The sequence below is a fragment of the Buceros rhinoceros genome, unplaced genomic scaffold (assembly GCF_000710305.1).
Source record: "Buceros rhinoceros silvestris isolate BGI_N320 unplaced genomic scaffold, ASM71030v1 scaffold5382, whole genome shotgun sequence".
In the NCBI taxonomy this organism is placed as follows: domain Eukaryota; kingdom Metazoa; phylum Chordata; class Aves; order Bucerotiformes; family Bucerotidae; genus Buceros; species Buceros rhinoceros.
This window is the reverse complement of record NW_010400601.1, coordinates 47,997-61,117: the sequence shown is the minus strand read 5'-3', so window position 1 is coordinate 61,117 and position 13,121 is coordinate 47,997. Positions and strand designations below refer to the sequence as shown.

Here is a 13,121-nt window from a genome sequence, read left to right as displayed (position 1 = left end):
GGGAAAGAGAAGTCAGAGAGACACAACAGTGAAGAAAAGTATGGGAGGGTGATGTGATCAAGAGAGAGGAAGCATCACCGAGCCAAGCAAAATCCAGGACAGTCTGTGGTTACAGGGGAGATCTGAGGCCGGCCCTCCTGAATGCCATCCCAGATCCACAAGTGGTTAACTACATGACCTAGAGGAACCTCCGCATGCTGCACCCCTTTGTAAAGGGCTCCACTGCCTACCTGCCTCCCACATAGATCAGAGGCTTCCAAGCTGTGAAATGGAACGTACAGCAATCTATCACGCAGGACAGTTTGATAGCCCCACCTACAATTAAGATTGGCTAATACTGAGTCCTGAGCCCTGCCGTTCACAGCCTTGCCAAACATCAGCCGTGAGTGGTGATAGTTTCCATGCTATCTGACTCAGGCTGCATTTTGCTCTGTGGAACATTTTAGCCAAACAGTTCAGCAATTTCCAAGAAAAAGGCTAGAAAAAAAATTAATGGGTTTGTCTGTTGAAAAAACATTGGCAAACTTTTCTCCAGAAGGCTCTAGTAACTCCTAGTTTTAACGTAGTGCCTTTGTAAATAACAGAGGTGGCTATGAAGATCTGTCTCAAAATGCTACAGTTTTTCAGAACTTAGTCAAACAGATGACCAGGAAAGACTGACTACAGCTTCTCAGTATAAGGTCACCATGGGGTGTTCCTTTATGGACCTGAGACAGTCCCCACAGTTTCAGTTCTGGCACTAAACCATACTATGGTCAGCTCCGCTCCTCTCTCTTTTGATATTCGGGCATTACCTGAGAGAAAGCCACCAGCATAAAATGCAGAGATGAAATGACCTGGGGCACAGAGATGAGAAAAGAGAAAATGAATTTAGAAAAGGAAAGGGAGGCAGGAGCTGGAGGGGGCCAATTCATCTTGGAATTTCCTTGCTTTAGATTACTTAATTTTCCAACTTTAATAATGTTTTGTTAGCTCCCCTTTGGCCTCCTGAAGCCCATATTTTGGTGCACACTATGAGTCTTTGGATTGACAGCCTGAACCATTCACCTCTGTGTTGGCAATGATTTAGTATTTTATCATAAAAATAATCTCAGAGCTGTCAAGTTTTAAGCGGCTCCTTGAGTGACAGTTTGCAGAAATAGATGTTCCCCCCTGTTGTGGGATAAAGCAGTTCCAGTGTCAAACGTACAGCGAAGCACTGAATACTAGGACAAGCAGCAGTATCTGTGATAATGGATCACATTTGCCAAATTGCTTTAACCAAGAGTGGTTTGTTGGTCAAAAGCTCGGGAGGATGCGAGTAGTTAGACAGATGAAGGGAAAAGCCAGGCTTTTACTGAAATACAAGAGTTCAGCCCCTTTGCTGTGGGATTTTCTGAGAACCACGGAGTACAGGATAGGGCAAGTGAGTCAGAGCTGGAGCCCAGCGCCAGCAGTTGGTGTCTGGCTCTTCGTGCTCTGAATGAAGCCTAGTACCAGCATCAGAGGAAAGCACAGTGGCACCCATGGGGCCAAATAATAATCAGCAAGTAATCATGAGGGGTGACCTGGTCATTTTTTGCAAACCAGGGGATTGTAAGCTCTTAAAGCACTATGGAATACATCACGGAACTGCCCAGGAGCTGACACCACGATGTGCAAATGTCCTTGCTAAATCATCCCATGCTCAGCTTGAAGAGTCAGTCCTTAACTTAGCTGTAGCCCAACACCTGCGGAACTGCCCGGGTCCGAGTGTCGACCGGGAATGCTGCCTTTGGGAGCCACCTGTACGCAGCAGTTACAGGGTTTAGGAAGCCATTTCTGCTTGTAATTAATAAAATGGAGATTACGACTCAGCGGGTAAAAGCCTCATTAAAAAGTAATGCCATTTCAAGGGACATCTTTTCATTATTGCCCGAACAGCCCCCACGGGGATAACAGGAAAGACAAATGCTGATTTTTGCATTTTAATAAGACAGTTTTTATCTGCGTTCTGGCAGTTTTGCTAACTGTTCCCAGGACACATTGTTATTTTTTTAATCACATGTAGAGTAGCTTAGCATATCAGAATAATCGCATTCTGTATGAGAATGTTCAGTTAAGTTTATCCAAACACCACCACCTGGCATGGTGAACAGTTATACAGAAGCCCAGGTGTCTTGGGAGTGGATGCAAAACACACGCGTTTGGTACCTAACATGAATAGAAGCCTCAACACAGGTTTTTGTTTTCCCTTTAGCAATTAGCCAGTGATTCCTGAACTGGACTAAGAGATGCAGGGGTTTGCAGTGGGTGCAACACAAGGAGCATTTGACCCAGGGGATCTCTGGAGTTTGAAGCCAGGATATTTACAACTGAACGAGATTCCATTTCTTATAATTCCCAGTACTCCTCCCCCCATTATTTTCTACAAGCATTTGTGACTGACAGCTACAGTAGTACACAATGCAATTAGTCCTGTCTGCCCTGCCAGCATCAGTGGACAAGTGTACAGGTGAACTGGGCTACATCTACCGGTGTGACATCTGCACCGCCACCGACCAAAGGACGCTTCTATGTTCTATGCTCTTGTTACTTGTAGAGGCTTAGAGGAATGCTTCTGATTCAAACCAACCCCAAACCTTTCGAAAGGCACGCTGCAGCAGGGTTCAGTCGCTGCGACCCAGACACGGGCTGCAAGCAGACAGCCCACTTCCTTTAGCAAAGCCAGGAACCGGCTACGGGAGCGCGGATCGCTGTTTGAGGACATTTCAGGGCTGACAAACAGCGATTCCGTGCTTCTGGGGACAGGGCCCAGCAAAACTGCAACATCCGGATTATTCCAGTAAATTCCTCTGCTTTCTTCCCATTACGCAAGCGACAGATTCAAACCTGAGAAGTCTGATTTTTCCCTTCAGCTGAAAAGTTTCAGAGGATTAGTGTACCACGTCATTAAGGTGCAGAAAGCCAGCCCTGTGTGCCAGCACCACCCGGGAAATGAAACAAGCACTGTCCCAAAAACACGGCGAGGAAACTGAGGCACAGAGAGGTTAACCTTCAGCTAGACCTAAGTCACGCAGGAAGCCGATGGCACTGCCAAGAAAACTATTCAGATTTTGCAGTTCCCAGTCTTGTAACTTCACTGCAGTAGAAAACCTCAGATTTTCTACTTTTTCTCCAGCTTTGGGGGTCTTTCTCAGTTGCTGCCAGGTTTACCGTTGTAACCAAACAGAGCATTAAAGATGTTAAACTCAGCAGCTGCAGGAGGCAGTAGCCTATAACTCGATACAGCTGTCGTTAGCTCGGGTGCTATCTTTGACAAAGCCTGCACTACGGGCCAAGCCAGTAGCACCTTCCAGCACTGATGTTTGCTGACATTTCTTATTACAAGAACCTGTTTTCGGTTCCTTAGAACTTTCTTGTACTTGGACTGAAGTTTTCCACACTGGATGTCTGCCTCAGGCTGAATTTTCTGAAGCTTCTTAGCCCGAACATTAGCCACCTTTGAGAACTGTGGTAATGGAAAAGGAATTATGTTTGATATCTGAAAAAAAATTATGTGAGCTCTCATTTGGTGGCACTTGGACACTCTGCCCTGAGAGCGTGGACTCTGACAAAGACACGATAGACACTCTGCCAAGGAGGCACCTTTTGCCATCCCGGTGAACATCTGCCCAAAGTTTGCTCCGTTTTGAAAAAAGCCCTGCAGTTTGTGCTGGAGATCTGCCCCATGCATGTGATAAAACCCAGCTCTGCTTAGTCACTCGGTGAGAAAGCAGAGGCGATCCGAGACCCTCATCCTTGCTGACATGGGTGCCGGCGTCAAGCCACTGCATCGAGCTGGTCTATCTTCTTAAACTGAAGAAATCCCACCTTCCAAAAAGCATGTTACTGTGCAGTCAAAGACTGTCGCGTGGCCACACGAACGGGAGAGATGAAGCAGCTGGGCAGATAACGTTCCCCCCAGATTTTCATAAATTCAGCACTTGAATGCACCGACTTGCTAAAAATCTTGCAGCGTATGGTTTTCTGTGCAATATTTAATAGCACAGGACTCTGTTTTAAGCATAAGTAGGCAAACATGCTGTGGTTTTTGATGAGGTCCTGGACAGAAACCAAAAAAGTTTCACTTCACATGATACCATAGAACTAGAATATCCTGCCTGTTACCTTTTCCAGCCTTTCCCCTCTCCTACTTTTCACTTTTTTTCTGACTATTTGAACAGATTCAGCATATTTTACTTACATGTTTTGTAGTTTGACTGAAAGCACAATTTTGTTCTGAAATGTGATTCTCAGTCTGTCTGAAAGTGCCATTTTACTCTGAAAAGTGAGGTATATTTTTAACTACTCAAAATATTTACAAGTTAAATTATCTTTGATGCTCCCGGGCCTCTTTTATGCCAATTAAGAATGAACCTGAATGCTCAGAGTTCTCTCTCTTTCTTCATTATCACTTTAGAAACACTCTGAAAACTGGTACTTGTTCCCTGCTCACTCATTCCCACCCCTGTTTCATATTCTGTCACCTTCTGTGTTTGGAAAGCCTGCATGAGGCAGGATACAAATTAGGTCACTGAAACGATGCGGATTAAAACCAGCGTGTACTGGCAGCGGGTTGTGCTGCAGGGCTCGAACAGGAAACACGCTGGCTCTGCCTCCAGAGCAATCGTCTTGTCTGCCCACACCTTCAGGAGGCAGAGCCTCCACTCCTGTTACGGGAGGTTAACTTGCCCCTGTGTGTGGGGCGGTGCGCGGTTCAAACGCGGTTCCTCAGCTTTCAGCCTGCCGTTGTCTTGGTGCTTTATTAGTTCGTCGGTCGTTGCACTAAGAAGGGTACCCGTAAGGGAAGCTGATGCATGCTGTTGAACGCATCACCTAGATGCCTAGATGCCAACCAAGTGACCATCTCTGTTCATCACTATGCTGAAGTCCACAATGAATGCCAAAACATGACAGATAATTTATAATAATTTATGTACAATTTGAGCCTGTGCAAAAACTTGGAGCTAAATCCTCGTCATTCCAAGCAGAGAATCAGGTTGGAGGTATCACACATTGTCTCATGGGAACTGGAGCTCCCTGGACCACTGCCTTATCAGGACTGTCACCAAACGGAGAGTGGCCTTAGGCCACTGACTGCTCTTTCTCTGCCTCAGTTTCCCATTGAGAAGGATACTGATTTCCTCTCAAAACACAAAGAAATGCGGAGAGTAAATACCCTCAGCATCTGCAACATCAGCACAGAGTCACGGCTGGCCTGTGTGGCATGTAGTCACTGTCTCTCCCCAGTTCCCTCTTTTCCACTCCCAGCTACTCTTGACTCCCAGGTATGCTCGAGCCTCACAGATATTGAAGTCGTTACAATTTTACAGAAGCCATCACTGTTTTACTAAACTTTCTAACTGTGGAGTGTATTTTATGAGTTGGTTAGTGGACTTTTATGACTTTTTAATGAGGCAACGCTGTCCTTGAAATATATGTTATAAGATCTGCTGTTAATTAAGCTGCCCCTTCAAAAAATAGTTGTGGGTAATTAGAAGATAAGTTCATCTTACGAGGAGTAAATGGATAAATTCTTTGGGGCCGTGTTATCATAGAGTCAAACAACGTACCTTGGAAAGTATTGGAGTTTCATACAAGTATTTTCATTTCCTTTCTCTTCTTCCTGTTCCTTGTTAAAACTCACCTACTCTGACTGTTTCAGGAATGATGTTTTCTCTGCTGGCCTTCGGAATAGGATTTCTCTTCCTTTTCTTTTGATCCCTTTTCCCTTTCCATTTAATAGGGCCAAGCCCGCATTTAGGGGGCACCCTCCACATGCCTTCGTAATACAAGGCAGCACAGAAGATATAGCCTCAGCCAGGCAGAGAGCGCTAGTGACAGAGCTATCCAGTTTTTGTGTGAGACATTCAGTTGTTCAAATATTAGACTACAAGTCAATGAGATACTACATTTTTTTAAGAACAGGAAAGCCAGGTCCCACAAGAAGGAGCCACAGATCAAACAGAAAGGATTTCTCAAACATAAGCCATGAGGCAAAGCTTGTATTTTAGGGCAAATTCAGCACCTTTACTAGCAGTGGGTGCCAATTCTCTCTCCCCTCTCTTTCTCCTCCAAACCCTCGATGCTGACCCTTGCTCAGGTTTAGCATCACTGTTCTCAGATGGCGACTTCACTGAAACCAGCTTAATAGAGACTGAAGTACTATTCAGCACGTGTATCAGAGCCAGCGCCAGGTCCAAAAGAAGTATTTGATTCCAGTGTTACACAGAATGCAGAAGCTCTCCAGAACTACACAGATGCAGGGAGACGGGAGAAAGAAGGGTGAGCTGCCTGTGTGGTGAAGAAAAGACGGCAGATAAATCCGAGGCATTGGATACAGTGGCATTAAGAGGTTTAGGATGAGGAGACATTCGCCTGCTCTAAGTTTTGAAAGCAATCTGTTCTCGCGCCTAAGCTGCCGATAGAGATAAATTTCTCTGCTGCCTGTTACATTGTAAGGAATGCAGTTGGCACCGGGATCTGTGCCTCGTCGGTCCTGTAAAGGGGAGCCTTTGTAGCTGAACAAGGCTTCTGGACAAATTGCACCCTGATGACCTCGCACAGCTCCAGTCCCTTGTGAAGGGGGAGTCAAGCTGGAGCCTAACGTGCCTACGACTGACTCTTAGGGGACAGGCAATGCAGAAATGAATCAGGTTTTACATTGAGCCGAAGCGCGGACAGGAGGAATAAGAAGAGTTCTTTGTAGGCAGGAAAGGGATCTCCTGACTGCAGAAAACCACCAGGAATTTACAAGAAAACTATCAAATCTCATTAGTGCACAGCAGAACAATCCTTCTGAAAGGCATGTTTCTATTCCTTTTCAGAAAATGCAAATGAAATATTGCCCCGTGGCAAAGTTTAAATTATACCATTCACCTTGTCTCACTCCCGTGACAGGCACTCCACTTCTGTGAGGGAGGTCTTTGGCACCAGCACCCAGCCTGGCCCTGACATCTTCAGTAACTGTTAGCAGCTGTCCACAAGCAGGCCATAATACTAACCATAATCACAGCTGGAACTGCCAGTTCAGACCCACAATGCCACTAAAATGCACCTCTTTGGCACTCGGTGTAACTGCCCAACAGCTCATTTCCCACCTGGGTCATCCAAACGGGAAAATACACTGCTCTGTTACAAGAGAGTTCCTTCACACGGCTGTTACCTGCGGATCTGGAGCCGCAGGCAATGCCACCGCCCCCTCCATAACACCAAAACCCTGCTCTGTAAACAACCATCCGAGACAACAGTAGCTTCATTTTACGCAGCGATTTGAGACCCATTGCTGAATATCTGTCACCTTCACTCTAAACGAAGAGCTCCTGCTGATTCGCCCCTTACCTGTTCTATAGCCAGTGTTATTGAGATAGACAGCAAAGGTCCGCGGCTCGTGAGTCGCCTGCCACGAGGGAGAAGAGCAGTTTTCGTTGTTGGTGTATATGTTGTGGTTGTGCACATACTTCCCAGTCAGCATGGAGGAACGCGATGGGCAGCACATCGGGGTGGTTACAAAAGCATTGATAAAAGAGGCCCCTCCATTCTCCATAATCCTTCTGGTTTTATTCATCACTTGCAAGGATCCTGCAACGAGAGGTACTGATCGTTACCGTGCTGCACAAACCGGTTTGGATGATGCTGGCTGCTATTAGAGCATCAGCGATTAGCTTGCCTTTGGACAGCAGGCTGTTCTACTCTGTAGCTCAGGTCACTTCAGGAGAAAACGTAAGATTTTTATTGTATCCCCAAAAATATTTTTCAGGATCCCAGGAAGACGGAATTCTTTTTAAATCAGGCTTCAAAACAAAGTTAAAATGCAGACTAATCTAGAAATGCAATGCTAAAGCTTTAGAGCTGTCTCAAATTCATAGGTCATTTGTTCTTCAAACACAGCAGTAGGCAACAAGTATGTTACACAGACTGCGTGATTAGTCCACGTGCCAGTAAAACACACAAAATACTGAGATTACCAGTGAATCTGTAACAGTTCTCTCCATTTGAGCAGATAATTAGAGAGAGAAAGGAAGGGGGTAAAGGAGAGAGTGAGACACGGGGGGAGGAGTAACAATTTTTCTGGAGGAAAGTTCCTGCGAATACAGGATCAGCACGTCTGGCTCCGACACTAAAGCACTGCGCTCAAGATCAGCTCTTGGGGGTAAATCTGTATGCAAAAAAATATCGGCAAAACTCAGCACCTTTCTCAAGGAAGTGTGTTGATCCAGTTTAAAGAACAAGGACGTTTTCAGCATCTCTAAAACATCATCTATCTAAAACATCATGAACAAGGTGAGGCAGGCAGGGCTTGCAGATTTCTGACTGGAGAAGGACGGAGCAGATGCTGCCAGGGTCTGTCAGCAGCTGCCGACAGCTGCCAAACCTTGCTCTTTCCCCGATCCAACAGCACAGAGAATGAAGGGTGAGGGCAAACTGTGGACACGCCAGTATGTGCCCAGGTAACAAGCTTGTTTTGTTCTTGCTGTGGCTCTCCTGTTTTTCAAGCGTCACCGTTTACTGCTGAGAGCTCAGCTGTAAAACCCTCGCAGGCCCTGCTGAGGTGCACTGGTGCACGGTACCGGCAGCAGAGCTGGCTGCGCTCTCCTGCCGCTGCATTGTGAACAAGCAGCTGTTAGAGCGCTGCCTCACTCCCTGCCCCGCAGCCCCCCGCTCCCCTCCCGCAAACCCGCTCTTTAGGAGTAAGTTTTTCCTCCAGGTATACACTTGCTGACACTAATAATGGACACAGGCCCTCTGGAAATTCTGGAACAGGCACTTCAAAGCAGGTGGGACTTCCTCATTTGGAAAACAAAACACCAGGAGGAGATAAAACTTGCTGATGGAAGTCAGAACGCTTTGCTGTCTGCAGCTCTCCTCACAGCTTGTGCTCTTTACCTTCTGGCCCACAGTCTTCAGGGCACACGTACTCAGAGGCTATCTGACAGCAAGACAACTCGGGGAGCGCCTGAGGGGAACCAGGAACGGCCACTTCAGACACAAAGTTAGCAAGTTCTGTCAGGCAAGAAATTCTGACGTATCAAGAAATGCATTTGGCATTCACGGGTTTCACAGCAAGTCTTAAAGTTGCTATGGCTTTTCATCCAGGCGTCTCCCAGGTGGGCAGCTCTAGAAGGGGGTAGCTAGAGCCACCTTGGCTTTATGCAGGTGGTACACAAGGCCCCCAGGAGGTGACGAACATTCTCACATGTAATATCCTTCCTCTGTGGCACATTCCTCCCAGCATAGATAGGATCTGACTGGAGTTGTAGAGCAATTTGTGGGTTTTATTGGATAAGTGGAATGAGACAGCAGCTCTGCTGAACTTCTTTGTATTCAGAATGCAAAGTCCAGGGGGTGGTGCAGGTCGACGGGAAGAAGTGCATACTCCAGTGCTTGGAGCACTAACTGAATGCAGCTCCCTGCCTCTTGCAAATTGGCCTTTGGATAACTCCCCTGCATAGCATTCGCACTCAGGCAGCTGAATACTTTGGTTCAATGCTTATATGTGCTCTGGAGGCAAGTCCCTCCTGATTGAAGCCCGTAACGTACTTCATATGCTTTTATGTTACAGCATTCGTTTAGAACAGCTTTTAGAAGTGTTCGTGCTGGGAATACAATAGCAAATAATCCATATTGAGAGACTTCCAATCTTGTGAGTTTTGGATACCAATGCTGAGGTTCTATTCTGTTTGGCGGCAGAAAGCACTGCTTCCTATTGGCCTTTGGGAAACAAGATCCTCCTGAGGAATCACGGAAGGGCGAGGGGATAATTCACACATGGAAAACAGTATGGCTTCACTTTTCAAATAAGCAGAATGATTTATTAGCAGAAGTGTGAATAATGCAGTACAGTAAGTCTTGGGGCTGAATCCTGTTTCCTGTGAAATGATCTATGCAGAAGGGAAACCTGGGTCTTCCATCAGTGCGGTGGGAACGCACACCCCCCCACCGGCTATTGCTCAGCTCCTGCGAACAGCAGCGGTGAGGACAGAGTGGCTTGCCACATCCTTCCTCCTCTTTCACCGCTCGCACACCCTCTCGCTAGACTGCAGACAGCAAATCGGTAGCATTGCTCAGAGACACGAGTCTGCTGGCCCACCTTCCCCAGCGCCCTGGAGAAAGGGGGCTCTCCTGGACCACAAAAGCACAAGCACGTCTTGACCCTTCTAACAAAACTTTCGGAATGACTCTACCAAGGAGAAACGCATTCCTAGTGTCACAGCTGTCCTTTAGGCCAAAAGCAGAACCAGGAACAGCCGCTCACTACGCAGCAGGGCTGAGCAGCGCAGACGATTGAAAGAGTGAGGATACAAAAAGGTAGGACGTGCTCACATCTGAGGGCCTGGGGTCGGATCTTTGCTGCATAAACCCACTAACTCTCAGTGGTGAAATACGGTTCATCAGTCATGCTCTCACGCCCCTGAAGGACTGTGCAAACCACTATTGCATCACGACAAAAACCAAACACCAGCAACCAGAGAACTGCCTTCAGATCTAGACCACGTCTTGCCTACAGCTGTCTAGGGGAAAGTATGTGATTTTAGAACCAATGAACTATTTTTGGTATAAGTTTCCTGGGATAAAGCATTTTGATTTTTTTCAGTGTCATATGGCATTTTGTTTAGAAATTCACTTTTATTGAAAACATGTTTTTCATTAAAAAACGCAAAGAATGCAAGACATCATTTGAAATAGATTTGCCCATTTTTCACCTTTTTGATCTTACCTTCCACCCCCAAGACAAAAATATGTGCTTGCGGGTAACCTAAAACGATCTTCTTTCTCTCCTTGATTTTTCACTTTGGGCAGTGAACCAAAAAAATCAGTTACATGCATAACTACCATTAATATCTTTCTAACTTATGTAATGGAAAACATTCAAAAGCCTCCTGGAACATCAACCAAGCGTTTTAACTTTTTCCACCTGAAGAAAAATACGTGAAAATCACTTCTGACTGGTACGTCCAGGCTGCGCTCAGGTGTTGAGTATACTTGTGAAAGCTAAACTAACCTATTTTTTACACATACAGCACAGTTTTAAAGCAGAGGGATTTTAAACACTTTAGTAATTCATAGAAATATCAAGCTGATGTCCTGGAACCCGACCAGGTTTGTTTGGTGTGCACAAACACGTCAGATGACACGCATGCACACGACAAATGCGGAGAATACACATACTCGCCTGTACAGCACTGGGGGAAAGATTAACCTCACGAGGCTCAGATTTTTAAATACTACAGACAGTCACAAAGTGAAGAAGAGCTTTTGATGCAGGTTTTTTACCTGTATGTCCCTGCCTGCATTACTAAATCCTTTTATGGTGGTGATTAAAGCCTTCCATGGCAGATTTTAATAAGCATATATCTCCTAAAGTCTGTAATTAAATGTGATCAATGTTATTAAACAGTATTTGTTAACTCACTTTCCACATTCTGATATTGTTCCAGGACCAGTGCTCTCTCTGAATTCAAAGGATGCTCCGCTAGGCAGACATTACCGAGAGACACATGATGAAATGAAGCAGCAACTAACAAACTCACCTAGCTCCACATCTTGATCGTCTGTGAGTACAAGGATGATATTTGGTCTGATATTTTTCCGCTCCTGCTGTACACGTCCTCTGAACCGCGGGGACTTGACAGTGGAACAGAGGCTTGTTAGCCATTCAGCACTGAGCACAGCCAAGACGAGCGCGAACCAGGAAGGCTTCATAGTCGTCCAAATATCGCTATGGAAAGACTGACCCAGAAGTGCCTGAGCTCTGGTTTTCAAGACCTGTAAGGAGGATAAGAAATCCTGTTCAAGCAATAAATAAACTTCCAGTCACTCAGTGAAAGGAGGATGCTTCGGGAAGTCAAGCCTGACACATAACATTCGACATGATTATAAGCCATTTTGCCGAATAAGAGCTTTACTCTGTCATTTTCTAAGAATAAACTCCGTCATTCTGCAACTACACTTTTGCAAATAGTTTTTGCTTGAAGTCATGCTGCTGCCTGCATTTTGCATAGGCATGACTGCTGGTATCCTTCTCAGCGCTCCCTCTCCTACACCCCACGCTTCTTTTTATGCAGCTTGTTCCTTACATTCAGTACCTGGGCGCAGTCAAAAACTGCCGGGATGCAGACGTGTTCAGAACATCTGTAGGAGGAGCCCTGCAAGAAGGAGAAAGCAGAAGGCTGTCAGTCAGACTTCAGTACTGTGGCTGTGCTTCAAAGTCTCCAGAGCTGCTTGTTACATCTTCTTTCTCTGTCCTGAAAGAAAAGAGTAGGAAAAGAAAAAAAAAAAAAGCATTGCTCCCAGCTCCTCTACTTAATTTAATACCATACCTACAGCATGGTTAGATGGCGCCTGGGCTGCTAAAGGACACACATCTCAAACCATGAAAGGCAAGTGCTTTTCCCACATTGATAGCCAGCCTGAGATTCTGAGAATAAGAGTCAATTCCAGCGTATGGCACCTGGCGAGCGACAAATCGATTTCAGGTTAACCCACCAGGGTGAGCAACCAAACCCTCACAAAGCAGAGGGGAGCGCGGGGCTGTCACTTGCAATCCACACTGGATCGCTACCTGAAAAGTCATCTTCCCACCGATAAGAAAGCTTGGATTAAGTGACAGTCCAGATGATCTTACCCAGCATTGTGAAAGAGCGTAACCGTCTCTCCATCAATCAGCGGTAGAGCCAAGTGCCTCATCCATAATGCACAGTACCTCTGGCACAGCCTTGTCCTCGGTACTCCGCTCCCAGACTTGGCTTGATACGTTATCAGAACCCTCTCTCCGTGCCTGTCAGTCAAGCAGCCTTGCTTTTGTAAGACCTGATGCAAGCACAGAGGCTTGGCTTTGCTGCAGCAGATTTAAACCCGTGACTGAGAATAACCGATTGGGCCAGGGAGGAATGGGGAGCCACTTACACTTCAACATTTTTAGCATTACTGACTGAAGCTCTGCGAAACCGTCCTGTTAGACAAGGGCAGGGAGGGAATATCTGGAGGCAAAAAGGAAGGGGGCGGGAAAGAAACTGTGGAGTCACGCCTGCTTCCTCCAGGGTATTGACCTGCCACATACATTCCCTCCGGTTTTATTCTGGGACTACAGACAAAGCACAGTGACATCATTCAACAAAGAA

The 13,121-nt window shown here is 46.1% G+C and overlaps 1 protein-coding gene across 1 annotated transcript in view; it reads right to left on the bottom strand.

Annotated features, from left to right (window-relative positions):
• LOC104489731 (extracellular sulfatase Sulf-1) overlaps positions 1-11,709 on the bottom strand; it is a gene marked incomplete at its 3' end in the record, with an annotated part of 36,861 nt that extends 25,152 nt beyond the window's left edge. Inside the window, exons 1-2 of the mRNA XM_010131929.1 lie at positions 11,532-11,709; positions 7,342-7,581 (exon numbers count right to left, since the gene is read on the bottom strand). Coding sequence (XP_010130231.1) covers positions 7,342-7,581; positions 11,532-11,703 — 412 coding nt within the window. The remainder of the gene's footprint in view (positions 1-7,341; positions 7,582-11,531) is intronic.
• Between the last annotated feature and the right edge of the window lie 1,412 nt (positions 11,710-13,121).